The sequence below is a fragment of the Chelon labrosus genome (assembly GCF_963514085.1).
Source record: "Chelon labrosus genome assembly, chromosome: 19".
In the NCBI taxonomy this organism is placed as follows: Eukaryota; Metazoa; Chordata; class Actinopteri; order Mugiliformes; family Mugilidae; genus Chelon; species Chelon labrosus.
In genome coordinates, this window is record NC_140352.1 from 11,762,667 (window position 1) to 11,786,953 (window position 24,287).

The 24,287-nt window shown below is 42.8% G+C and overlaps 1 protein-coding gene and 1 pseudogene across 3 annotated transcripts; both read right to left on the reverse strand.

Annotated features, from left to right (window-relative positions):
- Window positions 1-1,716: 1,716 nt before the first annotated feature.
- LOC311504650 (PDZ domain-containing protein 7-like) lies at window positions 1,717-11,039 on the reverse strand. Of its 2 annotated transcripts, none has more exons than XM_084567865.1 (18): window positions 11,009-11,039; window positions 10,351-10,444; window positions 10,038-10,268; window positions 8,885-9,022; window positions 8,599-8,773; window positions 8,329-8,505; window positions 8,024-8,171; window positions 6,634-6,694; window positions 6,368-6,545; window positions 5,705-5,925; window positions 5,463-5,627; window positions 4,742-4,857; window positions 4,569-4,660; window positions 4,313-4,404; window positions 3,809-3,880; window positions 2,852-3,457; window positions 2,633-2,733; window positions 1,717-1,862 (listed from the first exon to the last, which is right to left on the reverse strand). In XM_084567865.1, exons 3-18 carry the CDS (start codon window positions 10,198-10,200, stop codon window positions 1,719-1,721), a joined length of 2,649 nt encoding a protein of 882 aa, XP_084423991.1. In that variant the 5' UTR covers window positions 10,201-10,268; window positions 10,351-10,444; window positions 11,009-11,039; the 3' UTR covers window positions 1,717-1,718. The 2 variants fall into 2 exon arrangements, with proteins under 2 accessions (XP_084423991.1, XP_084423990.1); XM_084567864.1 differs by having other exon boundaries at window positions 10,881-11,019.
- A 3,037-nt stretch (window positions 11,040-14,076) lies between these two features.
- On the reverse strand, window positions 14,077-16,514 carry LOC311504216 (peroxiredoxin-like 2A; annotated as a pseudogene). The gene is made up of 5 exons (XR_014699893.1): window positions 16,248-16,514; window positions 15,993-16,084; window positions 14,949-15,089; window positions 14,594-14,758; window positions 14,077-14,489 (listed from the first exon to the last, which is right to left on the reverse strand). The product of XR_014699893.1 is annotated as a peroxiredoxin-like 2A (transcript).
- Window positions 16,515-24,287: the final 7,773 nt, after the last annotated feature.

Here is a 24,287-nt window from a genome sequence, read left to right on the forward strand (position 1 = left end):
AACACATGACTCCTGCTTCCCTACGTTTACATGGACGCTAGTTTTCTACTAATAATCAGAATAAAAAAAAAAAAAAAAAAGGACTCACGTAGTCACCTGAATCAGAACAGACAGGGGTGGTGTTAGCTAGTAACATAGAAAAGATTAGCTCCTAATAATAATCATGTAAACACTTCATCTGGTGGTTTGTCTCTGGTTGGGAATGAATCCATTCTTTCTGAGCATGTTTGGCGACGTTAGGAGTTTCAAGGAGGAACAGAAAACAAATTAGAGGTAGAAGAACAACAAACTGTTCAAACAAGTGTTTAAAAAAGGTGAACGAAGGAAGAATTCATGTGGACAGTAACGCTGAAGACATGGAAACTTCTACTTCTACTGAATCAGTTCAGTGTTGTCAAACTTCTTGATTTGACGGCCACATTTATAAAAACCAGTGACGTTATATATCCTCATGTCACAGCCCTGACTGGGTGTTAAGTTGTGTAATTAATTAAGCAGAGTGTGTCACAACACTAAATCACACTCATGATCCACTTTTTATCTCTTAATTAGAGAAAACCCTTCTTCAGCTTCTCTCTCTCTAAGAGACGTTTGATCGCTGCGTGTGGGCGACGTGTTAATAAGCACTGAATGACGTTTCCATTGACCTTTAAAGTATTCTTGTTTTTAACACATATTTAGTTCCCTGTACAACACAAGGAAGACACTTTTTTGGTTCCTCTACTAACTGCTGATTGAGTATTTTTGTTTTTTTCCATCCTTTGTAAATACCATCACACACACACACACACACAAGGTCTCCTTCCAGAGATGTCTTTCCATCTCAACGACTACAAACATAGCCACTGTGAATAGACCAAAGCAATGTCGCGCACATTATATTTTGCTCCTACAAGATACGACGCCTGTATATTAACGTTTGTGTGGATCGTTTTGTTCTCGGTATAATTTTATAATCCGCGATATTTGTATGAAGACATTAAATGTATATTTTCATGCTGTACATTTCTTGAACAAACCCGCTATGGTTTTAATTAAAAAAATGACCAATTTTCAGAGCGACGTGTCGTTTCTGTAAGTTTTTTTATTACCTGCATTAAGATTCTCAGTTGTTTATTTCTGTACGCGTTCAGATCAATTCGGGACATTAAAAACTGTTTTATCTGGCTTGTAATTCTCACCAGAGGATTTTATTTAATCTCTTTACTCGTCTTGTTTTCATTTAGACAATATTCAGTGTCTGTAAGGGGTAAAGCCTGCCCCCTTCTGGACCAAACGTGTGACTTCAACCCATCGTAAGGTGGACTATTTTATACCGTATCTTCATCCCAAAGGGCTTTAAAAGGCACTCAGGTTACAGTTTGTCATCCTGCACATTTTAAATTCAAGCCCATAAAGATACACTGGAGGTTTTGTAATCAGAAACTCTTGTTGTCGTCAGGCACCGGCTCCTTTGAAGCATCAGGAAAACAATTATTCAGGATTTCATGCACAAAAAAAGTGACTGAAAATATCTTCTTAGATTAATTTAATTCTTCTCCAGTCCCATGATCTGCACGGCCATTTTTGTTTTTCCTGCTCAGCAAGCGTCCACGTCATCTTTCCCGACTTAAATGGCAAAATTACCTACCTGACCTCAGCAGTGTGTGTGTGGACTGCTTGGAAGTTTTCCACTCTCCATCTGAACGGGTATTTTTTTTTATTCATAGAGTCTCCTTTCACAGGTTTTTGGGGACTTTGACAACAAACACCATGGGGTCTTTGGCCTTATTGCTGAAGGCTTTCCTGATGCTGTCGACAGCATGCTGGTGGGTCACTCCTTGCAGGGAGGCCCCGTCCACGGACACCAACTCAAATCCAGCCTGGGACAAAGAGTGAAGGGAAAAATTCAGTCTAACTTACTAACACCTCAATATTGTCTATAATAAACGTATATTTTGGCAAAAACATAATGGAATTTAAGTAAATTTGTTTTAACTGGTGGATAAATTAATCGGCCATAACATTATGACCATATGCCTAATGCTGACCCCTCTAGGCATGGACTCCTCTAGACCTCTGAAGGTGTGCTGCAGTCAGCACCTTGAACTCAAACCATTCCTGAACCAGTTTTGCTTTGTGGCATGGAGCATTATCCTGCTGAAAAGATGGTACTGCCATTAGGGAAAACTGTTTCCATTAAAAAGGGTGGACATGGTCCATGGTCTCCGCCTGTCTTATCTTCTTTCCATAGTTCATCCTGGTGCTCAAAGCTGCACAGCCTTATACAAAACAATCCATGATGAACAGTGTCTCTCAAAACCAGCATTTAACATTTTCAGCTACAGTTCTGTTGGATCACAACACACGGGACAGCCATCTCTCCACCCATCCGACTATGACTCTGTCCCCACTCCTGGGACCCCTTTTGATTACTGCAGACCAGGAACACCCAACAACAGCTGCAGTTTTAGTAAATGCTCTAGTCCACGTCAAAGTGAAATCCTTCCACTTGTGTATTTTTCCTGCTTCTAACATCAACTTTGACGGCAAAATGTGCCGTGATAATTAGGGTTATTTCTAAGTGATATTTAACAAATCAAGTATAGAACTGGAACCCTTCAGAAAGCCTCATCAGTGACTGGTGTTTTACCTTGAGCACTTCACAGGTGGAGGCGGCTCCTCCAGGAAAGATCTTCTCGATCTTCACCACGGGCTGAACCCTCGACTCCATCCCACCAGATATACTGATACCTGCAGCAGAACACAAATCAGTGACGTATTTTATATTTCTGCTTACTTTCTATGCACAGTAAAAGGAAGAAGCACATTTATTATTTGTGCTATAGGAGGAGGCTGATGAGACATTTACCCAGAGACTGTTTGGTTTTGGAGATGCTGACAGTTTTGAGCTCATACTCCTGTTTAGAGTCGCTGCCGTTCCGCCTGTTCTCAGAGGCAGCCTGATGGCCGTTCATGTTTTCACAACCCACTTGGTGATCGCGACTGAACACCTGCGACAACAAGGGACGATTCCTGCGAGCAGCGCTCTGCAGCGTGAACACAGTTTCTTTGCTCCTTTCTCCACTTTTCTCCTTGGTGCCTTTAGAGTGACTGTTCCTGAACAGAGTCCGTCCCCTCTCTGAGCTTGTGTCCGAGGTTGAGTGCAGCGAAACCTCGTCGAAGTGAACGGAGCGAATCGTGCCGATGTCGGTTCTGAGAGGAGGGCGGGAGTCGCTGCTGCGGGTCAGCAGCCAGTTGGGGAGCATCGGGCTGGCAGAGGGGGGTCTGAGGTCTCTGGACTCTGTGTCATATCCGTCCACCGGTATGTCCAGCAGAGGTGTGAAGGACCCGGAGGTCTGGGGCCTCTCAAAGGACCCTCTTGGTCCAGTCAGGCTGAGCTTCTCCAGCTCCTCCAGTAGATGGCTCTCCTTCTCCACCTCCTCAGCACTGTGGAGCTCAAAGCCTCCTCTGTAATCTGGACGGAGAATAAATGTTTGTTTTCATGATCAACTTTTAACTTTTATTTGATTTCACTGGACACACAGAAGTCCAATTCTGCAAAACTGAACAAAAATCTGAAGAACATTTGACATGATAAAACTTAAATCTCATTTAGTACTAAATTAGTTTCAGACTCAGTTACTTAGGGACAATGTGTCTCCATCTGAACTCATTATTAATAATATTTCTATTGTTAATAACATGAAATTCCAAAAATAATCCATTTACAATCATCAAACCATATTTTAAAGGTAAAAGACTCAGAAATGCTAAAAGAAAATCACACTGGATCAAAATGAAACTCCACTGGAGCGGAGGTACTGACCTGGGATGGGCGTGATGAGGCGCCGCTTGGGTGCTCGACCAGAAGCCGGGGAGCGAAGAGGAGGAGTTCGGACTACGACACAGAGACGAGAGAAACACTCTTATCTTTACAGCTTTGACAAAGGAACAATTTTTGTGGGCGGCACAGTGGCGAGGTGGTTAGCACTGATGCCTCACAGCAAGAAGGTCACCGGTTCGAATCCATTCTGTGTGGAGTTTGCATGTTCTCCCTGTATCTGCGTGGGTTCTCTCCGGGTACTCCGGCTTCCTCCCACCATCCAAAGACATGTTGGTTAGGTTAATTGGTGATTCTAAATTGGCCGTAGGTGTGCGTGTGAGTGTGAATGGTTGTTTGTTTCTCTGTGTTAGCCCTGCGATGGACTGGCGACCTGTCCAGGGTGTACCCCGCCTCTCGCCCGATGACAGCTGGGATAGGCTCCAGCAGACCCCCGTGACCCTTAACAGGACAATTATTTTTAACCTAATGACTAATTATCATACGCACTTGAGCGATACTTGAGAATATCGTAGGCTTCGACTTCAATAGGCGTCACCATGTCATTGAACGCCTTCAGATCAGAAGGAGGAAGCAGCATCCTGGCAAAACAAAATAAGCAGAGTTCAAGCATATTTCTGTGTTTATTTTAGCAGTAAATTCATGCCACTGTAATCTAAATAAAATGAGCTTTCTGATGATCTTATGACCTAATGACTATCACTGATTTCAGCCATATGAAAGCTAATAATAACTCCTCCTTTACCTGACTTCTCTCAGCAACAGCAGCTTCTCAGGCCGGTCCAGAACGACCAGCAGGTGGCGTATCAGGTTCTCCACTGACTGCTCTGCTATGTACTGCATGAGGGGTAATCACATGTTTAGTATGAATTAAATAAATATAGCTTTAATGAAATATTCCCACACAAAGCTTCCCACCAGTCGACACGTTTCCATCACAGCAGCCACCTCGTCCTCAGTCAGCAGCCTGCGGGCCATGTCCTCCACCACTCTGAGCATCTCTGAATTTGGCATCGCACCGACCTGTTGTCGCTCTGACAACATGACACGAGTGGAATCAGTGTTGGGTCTTAAATTTTAATGGTGGTAAATTACATAATTATAGATCACATAGAGGTAGAGTTTCCCGTATTGGTTTGTGGGCGCTACGACGTTTAACCAGAGTAGAAATTAAAAGGACGAAGCTTGTATTATTTGATATTTGATATCTGAGTACTAACAAATATAAACATGATCCAAAGATTGATCAAATAATATTAAAAACACACCAATAATTCAACACTCTGTAGTGTTTTAACTAGATCCTGCTGCTAATCGAACTAACGGGAGCACCACATGTTACTAATTAATCCTGTTTGAGATGAATTTCTAAAAACAATAGTGTGCAGCGGTTTGAAGAAATTACAGAGGATCGTTTTAAAAACTGAACTATGTACGTGTCACGTTTGTAAGATGTACCTGTTAGAAATAAAAACCAAAAGATCAAAGAGATAGATAACATGAGAAAATGTAGAATAACACTTTTCTTATACTTTATCGTTGCAGTCTACAAAGTCTTCCATCAGTGTCTGATACATGTCGTGCAAAAAGTCATGAATGAAATGTCTGTTAAGTATTTTAGGGTGAAAGATGCACCTACCTTTGCCAGCCTTGTCTTTGGACGGAGACTTAGAGCGTCCTTTGGAACCGTCTCTCTTGCGCCCAGCTCTGAACAACAAGTTAACGAAGGTCTTTGAGCGCTGCAGGGTGCTCTTCTCCTCTGGATCCTTCCCTTTCTGTTTCTTCTCCTTCTTCTGCTTGATCTCTGTGAAAGGATGGAAGTAGATCAGCTGTGACGGGAACATTTAACCGTTTCCATCATTTGCTTTTACGCCGGCTCACCTGCCACGGTGACTTGGCTCTGCGACCTGGTGATGGGACGGCTCGGCCTGCTGAGGGCCAGCAGCACGGCGGTCTTGGGCGACTCTTTGCTGTCGTCCTCTCTGCGGATCACGGTTTCTTTGAGCAGAGTGGTCGGTCCCAGGCTGCGAGTGGTGTCTGCACCTGTCCGCTGAGAAGGGAAGTCCGTCTGGATGGCGGTCTCAGTTCGCTCGGACTCTGACCTGGACAAAGGAAATAAAATGTTCTAGGGATAAATAAATAATAAATAAATTCACCCCTCTCTACAGTCAGTGGAAAAATCTGAGGTGTGACCAAGATTATGTGATAAATGTTTGGTGGATGATTGCACAATAACCAATAATGTCTTCATCTTCTTCTTCTGGTTTGATTAGTAGTCAGATTACCAGATTACAGGTGCACAGGTGCATTACGCTACCTGAAGCAAGTTGCTGCAACACAGTCTCCGTTTTTACATCCTTTACCACGTGGAATCAAGAGAGGTGATGGATCCAATTCTCTCTGATCTGACATGATAATCTAAGTGTAGTGTTATGTGTGAAATTAATCTTTAAGTGTTTGATGCAACCTGATTTCAGAATGGGGTTTTAAAACTCTTGTAGCGTGAGCTCAGTTTTGGACGAATGATGTGAGAATCCGACCTACCCCTGGTCCTCAGTGGAGATGCAAACATCCACCATGTCTGAACCGAACGGCAGACTGGGTGGGAACATCACCTGAGACAGGCCGCTCAGAGAGCTGACCGGCGTCCCAGACGACAGAGAGGAGGCTGAAGAGTTGGAGTCTGAACCCTGGGAGGAGGATTTCTGAGTGCCGTTGGCCACTGAGGAAGAAACCAAAAGATTGTTTTATTCATCTGAATGTGAATAAAAGATTGGTCTGCAGCTTTCAATGCTCTGAAACATACATACATTTATTGAGCCACCTGTACTCTGCGACCATCTCCTTATAAGCAGGGTATCGTCCCGCTTCCTGAGAAGATATGACCAAAGATATGCAGATGAGATACAGAAAAGATCTTGCAACTATTATGGGTTTGTTATTTTTGATAAAGACAAACCCTGGAGTGACACAGAGACCCGCAAACATTCACCAAAGACTTCTTGACTCTCTGGTAACCTTTGATAGACGGGTTGCTTTCTAACTCCAGCAGCGTTTCCACGAGGGCAAAGCAAAGGATCCCAAAACAAAACTCGCACAGTCTCTACGCTTTGATCAGCACCTGATCCCGGGCGCCTGGTGAATAATGCACACGGCCTGGCTATTTTTCACAGCGCGAAACCCAAGCTCCGGCAAGTAAAGTGAGCGAGGAATATTACGACTGCATGCCAGCTGTCGGCCCCGGCCACACAAACCGACGCCGCGGCCTCCGACTCGGGCGGGTTTGTGTTGTGCTTTCCGTGTGCGTGAGAGATGAAAGGCAGGCGACAGGTCAGAAAGTTAATGCACGTCAGGTCACCTAGGCGAGGCGGTAATGAAAGAGCCGGCGCGCTTTCTAACAACAAGGAGTCATTATGGAACGTGATACAGCCTCTTCAGCTCCACGTTAACACTGAACTCAACACCAAACATTCAGCGGAGACAGCTTCACTAGCAGTGTGACATTAGATGAAGGTCCACACCTTGTCTTGCAAATTTCTGTGTTTGATTTCTCATCAGACTACTTTTACATCACATTTACTAAGATGTAAAACTATTTCTCATTTAAGATACCGGGGAAAAGTGTCCTATAAGTTAATTTTGAGACAGTTTAAGATTAAACTGGAAGTATTTCTGAATGAACGTCATACAGAAATTTCTTTCTGTATTTAACCGTTTCATCTTGAAATACTGTTATGACTGGAAAAAAACTAGCCAGGTACAAAAAATGATCACTTCTAACCAAGAAAACACCATCTGATCTTTTCTCTCTAGTTGGAATAAATCCAGTCTTTCTACGTTTGGACCACGAGGGGTAAACATCAGGTGACGAGTTTCAAGGACAGACAGAAACAAGTGTATTAAAAGATGAACGAAGCTGGAAACAATGAAAACGTAGAAACATCTTGGTCATCTTCTTCTACTGAATCAGTTCAGTGTTGTTAATAATTTCTTCTTCTGCTGAATTTCTGTCAGATTTGATGCTCCACAGCAGTAGAACCACTTATCAAATAATTCTTTAAAGCAGCCGTGCAGTTCAACAGTTAAGTCATAACCATATTAAAGTTTAGTATCAGAGTGACTGTGGTCATAAACGTGAGTATATAACTTTAGATAAGACAAGATTAAAACTAACTACATCCTGAACATCTCCACTTTCACCTTGATGGTCAGCATGATGTGTGTGTGGCTCTTCAGCACCTCCACGGCGCTGCTGTGGCTGATATCCTCAAAGCTCACTCCATTGGCGGCAAGGATCTGATCCCCCATCTTTATTCCGTTTTGCTCAGCCAGGCCGCCTGGATCCAGCCTGAGACAACAAGACAAGAGAAATTTAGAGCTGAAACGATGAACTGATCCAGCACGTTGGTTATTATTGGTGCCAGCTTTTAAAACGTGAGGTTGTATCACTGTTTTATTGTAAACCTTCCTTCGTACTTCCATGTTGATTCTGTAGGTGTACCTACTTGGAAACATATATTCCCAGACCAAACTCCTTCCCCCCACGGATATTGAAGCCCAGGCAGTAGTCGTCAGAGGTGGTGTAAAGGTGGACGATCCTTCTGAGGGCGTTGTCCGAGCTGACCTCCGAAGGCGTCCGTCCGCTCTCCTCCACCACCATACGCCTGTGAATCAGGTCCACCCTGACAAAGGAGCAGCACAGATTAACAGATTAACACTTTAAAAACCCAGCGAGGAAAACAACTTTCTAATAACTTTAACAGTTTATCAATCACCAGGTCGTCTTCTCCTTGGAGTAGCGGATGCCGGGGACTTTACCGACACGTCTCACCACCATCCTCAGCCTGTTGTTGCCCGTTAGGACCTTCACGGCGCTGCTCATGGTGATGCTCTCCAGGCTGATGCCATTTACCTCCACCAGTTTATCTCCTACAAGCAGCCCCGCTTCCTCTAAACAAACAAACAAACGGAACAAATATGCACACGTACACACCAATTCTGTGCAAATTACAGACACGTCATAGGTTTGTTATATCATTATCTACTTATTTCCACACTTGCCTGCTGTACTGTTGTCCTCCACTTTACTGACAAAGATGCTGAGGCCGTGCTCTGAGCCTCCGCGTACGCTGAATCCCAGCTTGCCGTCCACACTCTTGTCCACTGTGATCGTGTGGAGGTCCTCGCTATCGTCTCCGCCTGAAAATATGACAGGGATTGGGTGTCAGTGACAATCTCGTCCTGTAAATATTTAAATATTATCAACTGAGGCTTGATAGCATGATCACGATTTCATTTGGCAAAAGAACATGTTGAATTGAATTGGTTGCTCCCAAAAAGAGCAACCAATCAGGGCTCTACACTGGGATGTAAAAGGTTTGGAGAGCTGTGCTTTATGGCACAAACTACAAATTTTTAGCGGAGGAAAGTTGGTCTGGAGCCGCTCTGTTGGGAACTGACTATGCTATATATCTCCAAAGATCTCCCAGACCAGTCAAATCATTTGGGCGAGCTTTACACGGTGACGGACAAAAGAGTAACAGCGATGTAGTCATACATGGCTCCGATTAGATCGAGCTTTTGCAGGTGCAGCCCCCAAACTCTGGAACAGTTTGCCTCCGCATATTGGGCAGGCCCAGACACTACCTTGTTTTTAAATCTTAAAACTCAGGTCATTTTTATTTTCTCAAGCTGGAAAATGCAGAGAAAACGTCCCAGCATTACGAACGATGTGTCTCACCCCCTGCACGTCACACTACAGTCTTATAGGAGCACATTCAGCCATAGATTGAGATTACAGAGACCCAACCTAGAACACCACAGGAGGTGTTTCCCACCAATGGCCGTTACAGTACATTCAGCACCGCTTAAAAGTATTTGCGCATTTCAGAATTTTCTACAAATACAAATTTAAATAAAAATAAATCAGCAGAAGATTTCAGTCATTTTTATGCAGAAATGTAGACAATTCTGATCAGTCTGCAATACCACTGTAATCTGTTCATAAGTAATGCAATACTTTTCACTGCTGCTCATCTAATGTGAACTGGTTCTTGCATTTTACTGCTTAAACACCCAACTGATATATATTTCTTACTTCATATAAAAGTGTCTTGTAATTTGCTCCTTAGGCATCCTCTGGCACAACAATGTCCCCCTGGGGTCAAGTTCTGTCTTATCTTATCTTATTGTAATTTGCGCTACCGCTCCTCACCATCCACAGGAGAGTTGATGAGGATGACGCGGCCCATGGGCGAGGAGGATCGGATTCCACGCCGCCGCTGCTCCTTCTTCCGTAAGAGGTTGCGAGTAGCCGTGTGTGACCCTTGGGTCCCGGGGGTCTTGTCCCTGCGGGACGGGTCTGACGAGTGAGCCATGGAGGCTGGCGGCGTCCCCTTTCACACACACCACGCTCCAGTGGGGGCTCAGCTCCAGGCGGAGGAGTCTGCAGCAGCAGAAGGAAGGTGAGCGACTGAATCTGAATACACATGCATGAGTAGAGTTTATTAGGAGTGAATCAGACTCACTGATGCAGGCTGATTTGTGACATGACGAATGACTTTTGGTGGGGTCACTCTTTGGCCCATTCCTGCCCATGTTGCATCTCTCACCTGTCTGAGTCTGGAAGAAACACAACAACACAGCAACACATTAAAAAAAAAAAAAGTTGTTCAGCTTCATTCTTGCACTCACATCACAAATCTCCCAGTATTTGTTGCTGTAAACGAGATTAGAAGCAGGATTTGATTGGTTCAGGTCAGACCTGACCCAGTCAAGAAGTCACATGGTGCGGTTACCATGGTTACGTGTCCCCTAAACTTAACCCGTGATAAGAGTGTCCTCGTGTCGTCACCTTGGGCTTCCCCCAGGTGTCTCACCGAGCTTCAGGACTCTGGACAGCGACGCAAAGTAGCGTCAAAAAATAACCAATAAAGATTAAATGAAGTCGTTTTCCATCTTAATTAATTAATTAATTAATTAAGCGTCTAAACATCTAGTTCAGACTAGGCTGTAGGCTACAAGGTCTTGTCTGGAGAAAGCAAAGACGAATACTCACCACGCATTTTATATTTCAGAACAACCCACACAGCGAGGCGGCTCCTCTAAATGAATTGATTCCGCGAAACCAAAAACCAAAAACAACTATCCACAGACTCTCTTGAATATTCCGTAAATTAAAATCACCTGTTAGCACCCCTCCGTGTTTGTGTGAAACGTCTAGACGCACCTGGATGGGACGTCCCTAATGAGGACCCGCCCCCGGGCTACGTTGAATGGTTGGATTGTGTTGAATTAAGGGGATTTGATTGGACAATTAAGATCTCAATCAAATGACGACTCGCCAGAAACAAACAATACAATAACTGATTATTTCAGGGCAATAATTCAACAACAAGTGACACAAATACTACTTGGATTGATAAAATGAAAGGTGAAGATAGTAAATAAGTTTATTTAAAGTATTTATTATGATTAGGGTATTATTCTTTTAGTGTAAGAATGTAGTTTGGGTTGTTTTTCAGCATCAGGTTTGTCTCTCCAGTGGTTTAGACATACAGGGTCATGTGCTGTGCTGTAGAAGACTTCCCAGAGTTAAAAAAATTAAATAAAAATGAATCATCGCCACTTCTTTATTGGGAAATATGCACTTGTTTCCCAAATAATGAAGTATGAGTTGCAAATATAAAAGATTTAAATGACTAATAATTGTTTGGATGACTTGTTTTTCTACAGTGGTACCAGGTTTCTCAGGACCCAGATCCAGACCTGTTCTTGTTTGCTTGGGGCCATAAAGAAAAATGACAAAAAAAAAATCATAAAGAAGGAAAGAGAGAGATCAAGAATCTGATCTTTGTCAAACTCTACATACAAACACCTTGTGATATTGCCATTAAAGTAGGATGCGATGTCCTCCTTCACCGCCTTACCAAATGAATTACCCCCAACAAATTAGCCTTTATCTGACGCAGGGGGTGTTGTCATTCTCGCCAAGTTTGTGGCTCCAAAGCAGAAGGTTGGAAGTAGACGCTGCTTCACTTCACAGGCTCGCAAACCAAAACAAATTGTAAACCACTGGTTTAAATGGGAATGCTATAAAAAGTTAAAACCCTAAAGTAAAGTAGCCCTGTTACATATCAAATAACGTGTTTTGTTCTGTTAATACTGCGACAAAGTTTGAAAGCTTTAACCTTCCAATAACATGAGTCCTCATGGTACAATGTTAGACAAACACTAATACATGCAAACACACTGTTTATTTATTAGTAACTGTAATCTAAGAGTCCCATTTTATAACAAAACTCGTGCCACGTTAAATCTTTATGTAACTGATAAGATATAAAATGCTAATCTCACCAGTGTCCTCTTTTCTTCTACTCCCTAGACGTGATGACACACCCGTGTTTGGCCTCCACCTAAATTTGCACAGAGAAAAAAAACACAGCTGGGGGACAGGTGTTGGTGGAAAGACCACAGCAGTCTGAAACTTTCTGGGTTGCACGGAAATATAAGTGACAGATGTATCCTGTTTTTAAGCTTTAGCTTCTCTACCGGCATCAAATGAAAAAATATCCACAGGTTTTTCTTCTTTAGAGCTCGACCCATAATGACACCTAAATGTGCTTTATCTGTAGCAACCAAAGTAAACAACATAGTTTAATACTTTATATAATGTGTTTTGCATCTCACAAATACTAACTCGTGCATTTAGTGTTCATCCAGGACGCTTCACTAGAATCAGAGCGACCTCTCATCTCTCATCTGCACAATCACACTGACTCTGTGTTTTAGCTAATGTGAGATTTCCTGAATACTCTGACCTACAATGCATTCATTTTATTTCAGTTTTGTTCACCTCCTCTTATTGTCTGAAGATCAGAGCTACCCAGTTCCTCTATGACAGGCCGGGGTGAATTTGCCGGGTATAAGTCAGTGTTGGTAAGAGTCACTGTGGCCAACAGCCAGAGCCACGTTACCAGATATTAAACAGCTCCCCCTTTAGGGCAGAAGAAAGCACTGGAGAGAGAGAGAGAGGAGGAAATAGATTCCAAGTTATATGGTCATGGATTAAAGGGCACAGAATACATACCGATTAGCCACAACATCAAAACACTGACAGGAGAAGTGAATAACATTCACCAACTTGTGAAAATTCAATGTTCTTCTGGGAAACTTTTGGACCTGGCATTTGTGTGGATGTTACTTAGACATGTACCACCCACCCAGGCCAGACCGGCCACCCCCACCCCATAGCAATAGGCGCGTTCGACTTCATGCAGATCTGTGCAGATCTGACTTGACGTGATGCATGCTGGGTAGAACAAGTTCATTTTAACCAATCATATTCGAGATCTATGAGCATGACAACCCAGCATGCATCACGTCAAGTCAGATCTGCTCAGATCTGCATGAAGTCGAACGCGCCTAATGACACTCCTTGATGGCAGCAGCCAGGAACAAATCAAACAACATGACCTGGCCTCCAAATTCACTAGATCCCAAACTGATCAAGTATCTGTGGGATGATCCACAGAGGCCCCTCCCCTCAACCCATAGGACCCAAAGGCCCCCACTAACAACATCGTGTTGCCAGACACCACAGGACACCCTCAGAAGGTCCATGTCCATCCTCTGATGAGCCACAACTGTTTTGGAGGCACAAGGGAGACCTACACAATATTAGGATTACATAGGTCACGCCTGAACGGTGTATATATATCCCACAAAAGCCTACTTTATTTTATGAAACATTTTGCTAAGAATGCTTCATGGCTATGACTCAGCTGCCTTGAGGGGAAAAAAAATAAATAAATATCGGCCTTGAGTCAGCTGATGTAGAGGTCATCGCTGACATTTTTTGGCTAAGCTCAACCCATGAACTTAATGCCACAATAGGAGAAGCTTTATCACAGTTTGTCAGCACTGGGCACCACCAGCTGCTGCTCATACCAGGCTCATAAGGCTGGAAACCCCCTGAGTTCATTATTTAACAGGAGAAATGTGGAATAGGTTAGTTAAAAAGAAGCACAGCCTTCCCAGAACAAATGTGTCAGAACATGCTTAGGCCCTCATATTTAACCATATTTAAGTGCAAATGTAATAAAACTAGATCTGACTGCAGGCAGTGAACTTTAAACAGAGCTGTTTGTTTTTTCTTTTCTTCCCGTCCTTCGCCCAGTGGACGATGGGACCGTTTCCATGTTCAACATCTGAACAACTTTCTCCAAGCAATGAATAATAAAAACAAACCGAAGTGCACAAAGACATGTTTTATTGTTCAGTAGATCATGGACTCTTGGCTCCCAAGACAGCACGACAGTATCACAGAGTAATACAGGAAACCGAGTGTTGGACATCAGGCCTGCTTCTTCTGTCGAGTTAAAAGACAGGCCATCATTAACACACCCAGCGTGCAGCCTTGTTGCCCAGAGACCAGTGCACGAACACATCCACAAGTCTAGTGTGCACTTTTTACAAGCTGCAGCTTTGCACTGCAGATTGCTGTGCTCCGAAAGGCGTCGAGTTGTCGATGAAAGTGATTTTACATAGAGCGTTACTTCTTTTCTAAAGACAGAAGTTCCTGTGATATTCTTCTGGCAGCTCGGATGACATCTTCAATGTTGACTCTGTCTCCAAACTCGATCTCTCTGTGCTCCAGAAGAATCCCCTGCAGGACAATAAAAATAAATGAGCCACAATAAAATACATATACGTGCATTCATTTCATTTTAATGCAGCCGTTCTTGTCAGCTTGTACTAAAGCAGTCCTACCTGTTGTCCTTGTCCGATGACGTAGACTCCACCGAGGACAAAGCCCTCGCCCAAAACGTTCCCCATGAAGCCCTTCCTAAACGCCCTCAGGCCGTTCATCCACACCCCGACACGCAAGAAAGCCAGGAGACCCATCTTCCGCTCACGGGGCCCATAAAAACGCCTCTGTAACCAAACCACCATCGAGTTATTCATGCAGACCTAAACTGATTTCTCACAGACCCTGAAAGACTGCAGTGTGTTGCTTTAAACTGGCCGGATCTGGTTTTAATCTCTGCATCATGGGAGAAAAAAATAAATAAATAAATCTGACCTCACAATACAACGATTCATTACAGGAAATTAAATAATCCACCTTCTCGTCCAGGAAGACCTCCCCCTTGAAGTAGGGTCTGAAGTTCTGGACCTCGGTGCCGACGTCCTCCTTCACCACAGCGTACAGGGGGACCCCAAGCTCGTCCAGCTGGGGTTTCAGAGAGGACAGCTCTGCAGCCTCCTGCCACCAGGACAAATTAGGAAGGAGTCACATGAGCAAAATCTATTTTTTTACAAAACTGCCAGCAACAGACTCCACCTGGAAAATGCGGTGGTTTTGCCACAAAAGTTGCATTAATTTTGATGGTACGTGCATTGTTGGAGCAGGTTTTTAGATGCATGACTTGTTAATGGCTGAAATTAATCAATTAATGAGTGAGTTAGCAACTACAGGTCTACAGGAAGGTTGAATATAGTTTAGTTTGTGAGTTAGTGTCATTAATGTGGTGGGAGTAGGTCTTTTAAATATCTTTTATTAGTATTTATTATACAAATAAATGCCCAAAACAGTTTCACCTTAAGGGATAGAGAAAGTAAAATTTAGAATGTCTTTAAATGACTTTCTAAATATAGTACTAAATATTTAATATTTATTTCCAGTGGCGGTCCCAAAACTTTCCAAACATACTAAACTTGTCAGCATCCATTCTGGTAGACATTCACTCCACTTAAACATTTTGGTTTAACCCTTTACGGGACGAGGAACCATATTTGCCAACTCCAGCACACATTTTAAAATTTAAATTGTGTCCCTGTGCTTCTCAGTGAGGTCGAGGAGCGTGTAGATTCACCCAGCCAATCAGCAGAGGTCAAGGCAGCGTTCTCAGGTCAAATGTGGTCTGCAAGGTCCACCTCTGCATGAACACTGAGCTTAACTTTGCTATTTAGCACAAAGATGACAAGAGCTTGAATCAGCACTTGTGTTCTGATGAATTTTCTGCATTCAATTAAACATTTTGAAAAGTAAAAAAAAAAGTCTTCTATGCCCTACAATAACACTCTAGGGTTGAAATTTTGAATTCCCAGGTATTTCAGTGAGTGCCATGTAAAGGGTTAAGATGTGAACCTGCTGAGGCGACATTACCTCTCTGCACAAAAATCATCCTGGACGCCGAACTGCCATGATGACAGCTCCAGACCTGTCCCACAGGGACTTGGCTTTCAGCGTCTTGATTTCTGAAGAAAGAGGGGAAGAAAGTGTTCAGAGTTGAGCAACACAGTGAATGCAAATTCCAGCCAAACAACTGAGCCTTTTAAACACTGCAAATCAACAAATAATCTTATTGTTTAAAGGCTTTCTTCGTTGGATTAGAAAGAAGCATAGGCAGCGGAGACTTACCTCCTTTCAGGGTTTTGAGTTCAGCCTCCTCTAAATATTTGAGGGTGGCTTTCATCGGCGGTGTCAGAAACATGTCAGTGAAGAAGTTCATAACGCCGGTGATGAGGGCACCGACTGTGGCCGCGGCACTGCCCACCAGCGCCATAGCCATATTGTTTTCCGCTTTTGTCCGTTTTCAGTTTAAAGCATCTCGGCTCCTCAGTCCAACTCCTCCAAACGGGAACGACACCTCTGAGCGCACCGCGGCTATAAGAGCGCATTTAAATTCCTGCCAGCTCAGCCTGATCCTAAAGCCAGCCCCCCTTTTCTGGACCCAGATACCGGATCGGACGACTTAATTAGAGGCAGCTGTTTTTCATCAGAGTCTGCGCCGAGGAGACGGCTGCAGATAGACGACTTTACGCACACTCCTCCTCCAGTTCAAAGGTCACAGGGGACGCTGGAAACTGCAGCGTCATTATCAGACACGGCAGCACTTACACAATGAGGCTAAATGTCCAGATTTCTTAGAAACTTATCCAATAACTCCATGCAACAAAAATCCTGAAATCTGTGGCAGAAACTTTGTGGATGAAAAAAACACACAAGCATAGCTAAAGTTCTTATATAGACCTTGACTCTCCTAGTGTTAACCCGCATTTTGCATTTTTATTGTTTTGTGTACTGTCCTAAATGTGAAGCTTGTTTTAAATAAAGATTTAAACAATGCGGCAGACATGTAGGGCGAATGTAAACTCTTAAAAATGTGTTTAAGTCGCAGGAAGTGAATCACAAAACCAGCTGTAGCCTGATTTAACTTTGGTTTGGTAATAAAGGCTGACGTTTAATGTTGTGAAATGGCAGCTAGTTAGGAAACGAGCTTAACTGGGAGCAGACGATTTTTGTGAACAATATTAATAACTCTCTGATATGTTTTAAACATCGTTGCCTGGATGATGACACAAATAATGAAATAATTATGATACGTCACCAGTATGTGTTTATTATTTTATACTTGCACATACAAATCATGTGAAAGATTGATCTTTCATCAGGCGTGGTCTGCTTCTTATTCTTCCCCCTGAAAAGCAACACAAAGCTTAGTTACAAAATCAGAGTACAGAATAGAAACACGTTATGTTACGGCCCTTTACTCTCATTTATTGATCATCTATCGTGACTCATTTCTACCTCCTGTTGCGAGCTTTTCCTTATCAGACTGAGGTCTCTCACACACTCCCCTCGGCCGTTACGTCGCTCTGAGCCGGAGCCGAGATATCAGCCGTCTCACTCGTGTTCAGCCCGTCGGCCTCCTGAGATGATGTAACCAGAAAAGTGCCGGTTAAGCATTAAACCGTCACGTCTTGTGTCTAGATTCTTAAACACACCTGGCTCCACACGGTCACTTTTTTCTGTGTAAATAAACATTAACATTTCACTTTTACAGGCGATAACGAGTCAGTCAGACGACTGCATGACCAGACACCTTCTCTGGGTCCTGAAGAGGAGGAGTACTTGATTTTTCTGCCTCCTGTTCAGTTGTTATCATCTGTTCTTCTTGTTCTTTGTGAGAAAACGTCTCTTCTGGTTTGACGTCTTCGCTCTGAGGAGCTGAGGACGACTCCACCTGGACAGAGTCTTCTGGTTTAACAGTTTCTTCTTCAGAAACCTTGTGTTGAAGGGTAAAAAAGTGGCAGATTAGATAATGGAAAATAAAACAATCCTGTCCTTCTGCCTTTGCTCAGCCTGACTCCTGTCTGTTCTCTTTTTTTCCTGGACACTTCTTCTGTCTCCTGTCCTCACCTGGCCTTCAAACTTTAACTTGTCGTAAGCTCCCTTCGCCTCTAATCTTCTTTACTTCTCTGTCCATCTATCCATCATGTATTCTTGCCCTCGATGCTACATCTCTTGCGACGCTAACACACGCTGCTACGAGACGAAATCAGCAACACATCTTTCGACCGCATCACCTTCTCTGCGTCCGGAGGGTCGAGGGTACGGGGACTTTGTTTGTCTTCTGTTTCACTCAAATTTGAATCGTCTGCGTCTTTTCTGGGAGTCGACTGCAGCGGCTCAGTTTTCTCAGGTTCAGCTGCTGCAACCACCTGCAGATCAATGATAAAATAAAGCCGGCGTTGTGCCATCCGTGTTTGATAGACGCCTGCTATAAGTTTAATGGTAATTGTCCAAAGTAATGGATCATGTAAAAATGTAATAGATATAATTCAGCCACAAAATATCTCATCACCTCATCTCGACCCCTTTCTTTCTCTTCTTCATGATTGGTGCTCTCCTCTTCCTCTGTTTTCTCTTCTTCTTCCTGATTGGCACTTGACTCTGCCTTTGCTTGTTCTTCAACTTGATCCCCAGGCGTTTCTGGAGACTCCTCTTTCACCTCAGCGTCGACTGCCTCAGATGAGGTACTTTCCTCCTCAGGTTTTCCCTCAGGTGGCTCTGGGCTGGCAACTGGCTTACCTGCAAACTTCACCAGACAGAGAGACCGTGTCCTTAAGCCATCTGAAGAAAGACATTTGATGACTATTCCAATCCCACACCAGGAAAGCCATGCACAGCACCAGAATGAGCTCGGCGCTCGTCCCCGCCACCAAAAACACCTCAGCGTGAATCAAAACCAAACACCACAAAAGGAGAAACAAACTATCAGGGAGCCGCCGCCACCTCCAGAAGAGAAGCACAACCATTTCAGGTCGGCTGGTTATCACCTCCGGTTCAGTGTTATCTTCCAGCGCCTCGGCTTGCTTTTCATCTGTGCCCTGCTGGTTTTCTGCGTCGAGAATGTTTGATTTCTCTTCGTGCACAGGTTCGTTCTCCTCAGCAGCTCCTGTTTCGGCTGCAGTGGCTGCATCAGACTCTGCGACCTCCTTCTCAGAGGTCTGCTGTTGGTGTTAAAATGCTCTTGAAGCGTTTTGCTCAACACGTAAAGAGTTTAGTAATTGTACTCAAGCTCAAATACACAAAAAAACACACAAACTGAGTGTTTTTATGACACAACATACTTTTTTAGACTCTTCCAAGGCCTCGCTGATCTTTCTCTCCTCCTCCCTCACCTTCTCCTGGTGTAAGGCCTCTTCTCTGGCTTTCTCCCTCTCCTGCTCGAGGAGCGCCAAATCGGCCTTTTTCTGCAAATAAAAATATACAACAATGACCCCGGATGTCTGTAGTTTTACAAAATAAAACAGCACAGTTTAAGGCAAACACTCTGACCCACAGATCTCCAGACTCACAGAGATCTGAATCTAACCTAAAGGTAAAAGGCTTTGTTGCACCGGCCCTTATAGGCTTTTATCTCCCATCCCGATGAGCTTAAACCGTCTAAGCCTCTGTTATCCCTCACAGCGGGCTCTCAAAAAGATCAGGGCTTTGAGGTGGCAGTGGCAGGAGCCGCAGAAGAGGTATCAGCAGATTTAGCGCTAGCAGCAGCGTTTCCCTTCATTCAGTTTCTAATTAGGGAAAGTTAAAAAAAAAAAAAAAAAGTGCATGAACGTCAGAACAGACAGATTTCCAGTCAAGCTGCGGGTTGAAGGGTTTTTATCATTTACATTTGGGTGCTATTTTATATCTTCATTGGTCGTGATCTTGTTGCTAACGGGACAAAAAATGTGAGGATATTTATAAGTTGTATTCAAATTGGAGAGAGAGCATTTGTTATTAATAAAAAGAGCTTTAGGGAAGTGGAAACCAACAGAGACCAGTAACATCTAATAAAGTTCAAGTGGTGAACATAATAGCATGTACACATCCAACTAATAAGCACCAACACACATTTGTAGGTGTGTTTCAGGTGATAATTGTCCTTTAAGCTATACTTTCTCCTCATGTCTGGCTCTTTAATTGAACACTATGTTTAATCTACTCAGTGTATTAGTCCCAGAGTCCACATGTGGTGTAATGCTGCCCCCTAATGACAAGGAGACAGGGGTCAGCTTCTCACCTGCGTCTCGTATTCAACGTTGGAGTTGTACTTGTACAGCCAGTGAGCCAGAAACAGGATGGGGTTCACGGGTCGCCGCTCCGCCACTTCAGCGAGTCCCTCCGCCAAACATGTCCCCAGGTGTTTTTTTAAATACTCCAAATCCATTATTACTATAGCGAATATATGTAACACAACTTACATTTACCGTAATAACTGTCTTTATTAATAAAACAATAATAATAAAATGTCAGCGTCAGTTAGCGTCGGATAAAAGGAAGTTTTTACAAAAAAATAAACGCTGAAAACTTAAAGTTGCTTTTTATGACTTTTTAACCACACCGTATGTTTGTTTTGTTTTTTATTTCTAGTGTTACTAAATATAACGGATATTAAATAGTAATAATTTAGCTCAGAAACCAAAACAAGAGCGAGAACACGAACCGTTTGTCAGTCTCCTTTCTGTGGCGCGTTACGTCTCCATGGTAACGGTGTCACATCATTAACGCTCCCCTCGATCCTTCAAAATAGTTCCTACTCACTACTGTGGCCTTTGCTTATAAAGAAAAGACATTACTAAGAAATGTTATTGCTGCTGTTTACTTTATTTTAACTTTTACAAGTTCTTATATAGTGTTTATTTTGTATTTCTCATTGTATACCATAATTTTATGTTATTTTTTCTGTACACAGCTGCAAATTTCCAGCATGGAGATCATTAAAAGATCAACAAAGGCTTGTCTTATCTTGTCACTTGGACATTAAGTTAAGAGGTAAACCCGCAAGCAAACTTTTTTTTCTTTTACATCATGTTCCCTGAAAATATTGACAAAATTATGTCCTCTGCAGAACTGTCAGTGCTCTCTGCATATTTGTGATGGGAACAAAGTCTCTAACCTCTCTTTGATTGAGCTTGCTGTGACGTGAAGCAGTTACATCCAGATTTAAAGTTGTTTCAAAATTTGTCCAGATTTCTTCAATGTTTAGTATCATTTTATGTTCTGTGCGCTGTGTCTTGTAACCTGGGACAGTTTGCCCACATGGGAATAGTCGAGAAGGTGGAGATACTGCAGCGGGCTTTGCTTCCAAGAAACAGACGCCAGCCTGCAGTTAACATTTGTGATCACAGATATCATTTTCCTTTGGATAATCATACTACACACCTTTCAGCTAAATATAGCCCCGACATCAAGGGGAGGAGTCTCTCAATCAGAGTGCAGGAAGTGTACTGATGCCCCCTCTCACTGCATGTGGACACAAATTTGATCAGATGCAACCAAAATTCTGACCCTTTTTCATAGTTATTTGTGTATAATGTCACCTTGGATCGTTTAATTGGACTTTTCCTTAAATTCTATCATTGGTGGGAAGGTTTGTGAAGTGTTTCTATTCTAATATTGTGTCCATATCTTTGTTTCTAACAAGTAGATATTAAAGCAAAACGAACTCACAAAATTAAAAACAGTCATGCTGCCACCTGGTGGTTGTATCAGCAATAAACCTTCAAGTACTGGGCTTTAAGGACATTTTTCTTTCTAACTCTTCATGCAAAGAACTTTGTTGTTCACTCAGATTAGGTAGAGAAACGAAAACAAATGTACTAATGAAAACAAATGCATTTTTGACATAACAGTCCTGCACTAAATCCCCCATCATGACTGGTATAATGTTCAGTTTGTGTTGAAAAGGTGCAAGAAGGGTGGTAATTCAACTCTGCGATCACTTTGGAGAATGCAACTTTTGGTGCTTTAAAACTGGAATTAATTAAATAATAAATCTATGTGTTATTTATTCTGATTAAAATTGGGCTATCAAAATATTAGAAACACGTGACAGTTCAGCACAATACAATTTAATAATACTATAAGCCACAACCTCTAAAACCTCAATTATTTTAAACAAATGTTGAATACCATAATCTCCATGAAGCAAACACTGTAATATAATTTTCTTACAGTTTGATATCACGACTGTATTATATTCAATATAAAACATTTCAAAGTGCAACAAACAGGAAGTGAAACGAGTTTAACTTTAATGCTTATCAGCAATTAACTACTACAGCGAATAACTATGCATAATGCATGCATATCGTGACACATAGGGGAAATGTGGGATAAAACCTTACGACAGATGCAAAAAATTTTGCGATTCGCAGTGACAATTACGGCTTAAAACATTTCAGGTGAGAACTCATTTAATTCACGCTGCAGCACTACATCTGGTTCACACTTGCTTCTGACTTTGTGACAGACAAATTGCTCCGTGACAGGGTGCATGAGCGACCAGCTGTGTGGGAACGGGAAGCGACTCCGCTGCCGCAGAGTCAAAGGTCTGCTCTGGTCCTACCTGGAGCGACTCCTCCAGTTTCACTGCAGGACACCACACTGCGTCAGCAACAGCTGTCCTGCAGCCCCGCGCTGGCTGCCAGAAGGGGGAGAGTTGCGTCCTCGGTGAAAGGCTTCGCGGAAGACTTTGCCATTTTCCAAAAGTTTCTTGGATTCTGTGGAAATATTTGTTTTTACCGTGCAAGGTAACGCTCCTCCTGCCTTCTGTTGAGTTTTTAAGCCTTAAAAAAAAAATGTCCTGCATGAACTTCAGAAGAGAAAGGTTTCCAGTCAAGCTGCAGGTTGAAGGGTTTCACTTGGAAGTTCGGAACGACTTTGATGATTTACGTTTTGGTGCTATTTTATGTCTTCACTGGGCTTATTATTTTTGTATTTCCCTCTCTCTTTCTGAAAGGGACTAATCTGGCATCTGCCTGATTTCAAGATTTCTGGTTTGAAATTCGTATTTTTTTCTCATTCTCATTTAGGCTGTGGTGAAGAGTTATATTTTGCTTCTTTCTGATGAATTTGACAGTCAATTAAAGGCTTTAGAGTTTTCTTCTTTGCACTTAAAGTTGTTTGCTTCCTATGAAATTTAATCATGTTTTAGTCATGTTTTAACATTAGAGTAATATTAAGTTTTGTTCACGTTTGGATTTTGGTAGATTTGTTTTCACATCGTGTTTTAAATGCTTGTATGAGCAGGCATGTACATGTCTGTGTTGTGAAGGTGTATGCATTGGCAAACCATTGTTGTACTACACTCACACTTACTACAGTATCATTGTCACAGACCCCCCTTTCTTTGCCTGCCAGGTGAATATCTCCCTTTAGACTCACGTTTGTAATGTCCACTGTGGACACTTTGCAACCTTCCCAAGCCCCACTATGCCTCCTCCCACAGGGGCATAGTTTTATTTTTAGCCCATGTCTTCATGGCAGACAGGCAAAGATACTGTGATGCTGTGGATGCTCATACGCCACCATTTCTCTGCCGTTAATCCATGTTGCCAAAATCAGAGGTGCAGGACTATGGAGACAGTCTGGTTGCATGCAGGCAAAGCAGATCTTTGGACACGGTGGAAGACGTGGAAACTGGCGTTCATGTAAGAGCCTGTAAACAGTGCACCTGCAGCTGTTATGTAATAGGCTCCTACAACGGACGCTCAGCATTAGGTCCATGATGCATATTTCTTCAGGGATGGGGACCATCACGTGGCGTTTTTAAGGTCTTAGAGTGAGTTGGCACATTTCACTGTTTGTCTTAAACATTTTTCATTTATAACTCAAGGCGGATATCCTCTATGCTGCGTTTTCCGCTGACTCTTTGTCGTCACATGTGCATGTACATGATATATGTTTATGACTTTTAGCATGCATTATGTGTACAGATTTGCCGCTTTCCACTGCCCGAGCGTGTTTGTGTGTCTTCCCTCACATGCTCTTGGACGCAGAAGGAGTCGGTTTTGAGTTTCTTTCACCAAGTGAGTCCATGTGACTGTTTGGCCAGGCCTCTGTATTTTCCAGAGTGTTCAAGAGGTGAAATAAGGTTAAAGATAAGTAAAAGTTGTTGTTTTTTTTCTCCTAAAGAAAGAACTTGACCATTTGACTTGTTCACTTACCAAATACTGTATAACTGTGCCCGTAGACATGTTAAATGACATAAATGATGATTTCTCTCTTACAAGCCAGATAGAATATTCTCTAAATTGCTTCTACTTAGATTTCTGTGCAGTGAGTGCAAAGGCCAAATGGGTCAAATGGAGACATTCGAACTCTGTTGTATTAAGTTCTATCAAAGCC

Excerpts from the sequence above, each read along its gene's own strand:
- LOC311504650 (XM_084567865.1), bottom strand. The coding sequence starts at position 10,200 with ATGGCTCACTCGTCAGACCCGTCCCGCAGGGACAAGACCCCCGGGACC. Across the intron at positions 8,172-8,328 it reads CTGGGAATATATGTTTCCAA|GCTGGATCCAGGCGGCCTGG; the intron begins GTAGGTACACCT and ends TTGTTGTCTCAG. Across the intron at positions 3,881-4,312 it reads TATTCTCAAGTATCGCTCAA|TCCGAACTCCTCCTCTTCGC; the intron begins GTGCGTATGATA and ends TCTGTGTCGTAG.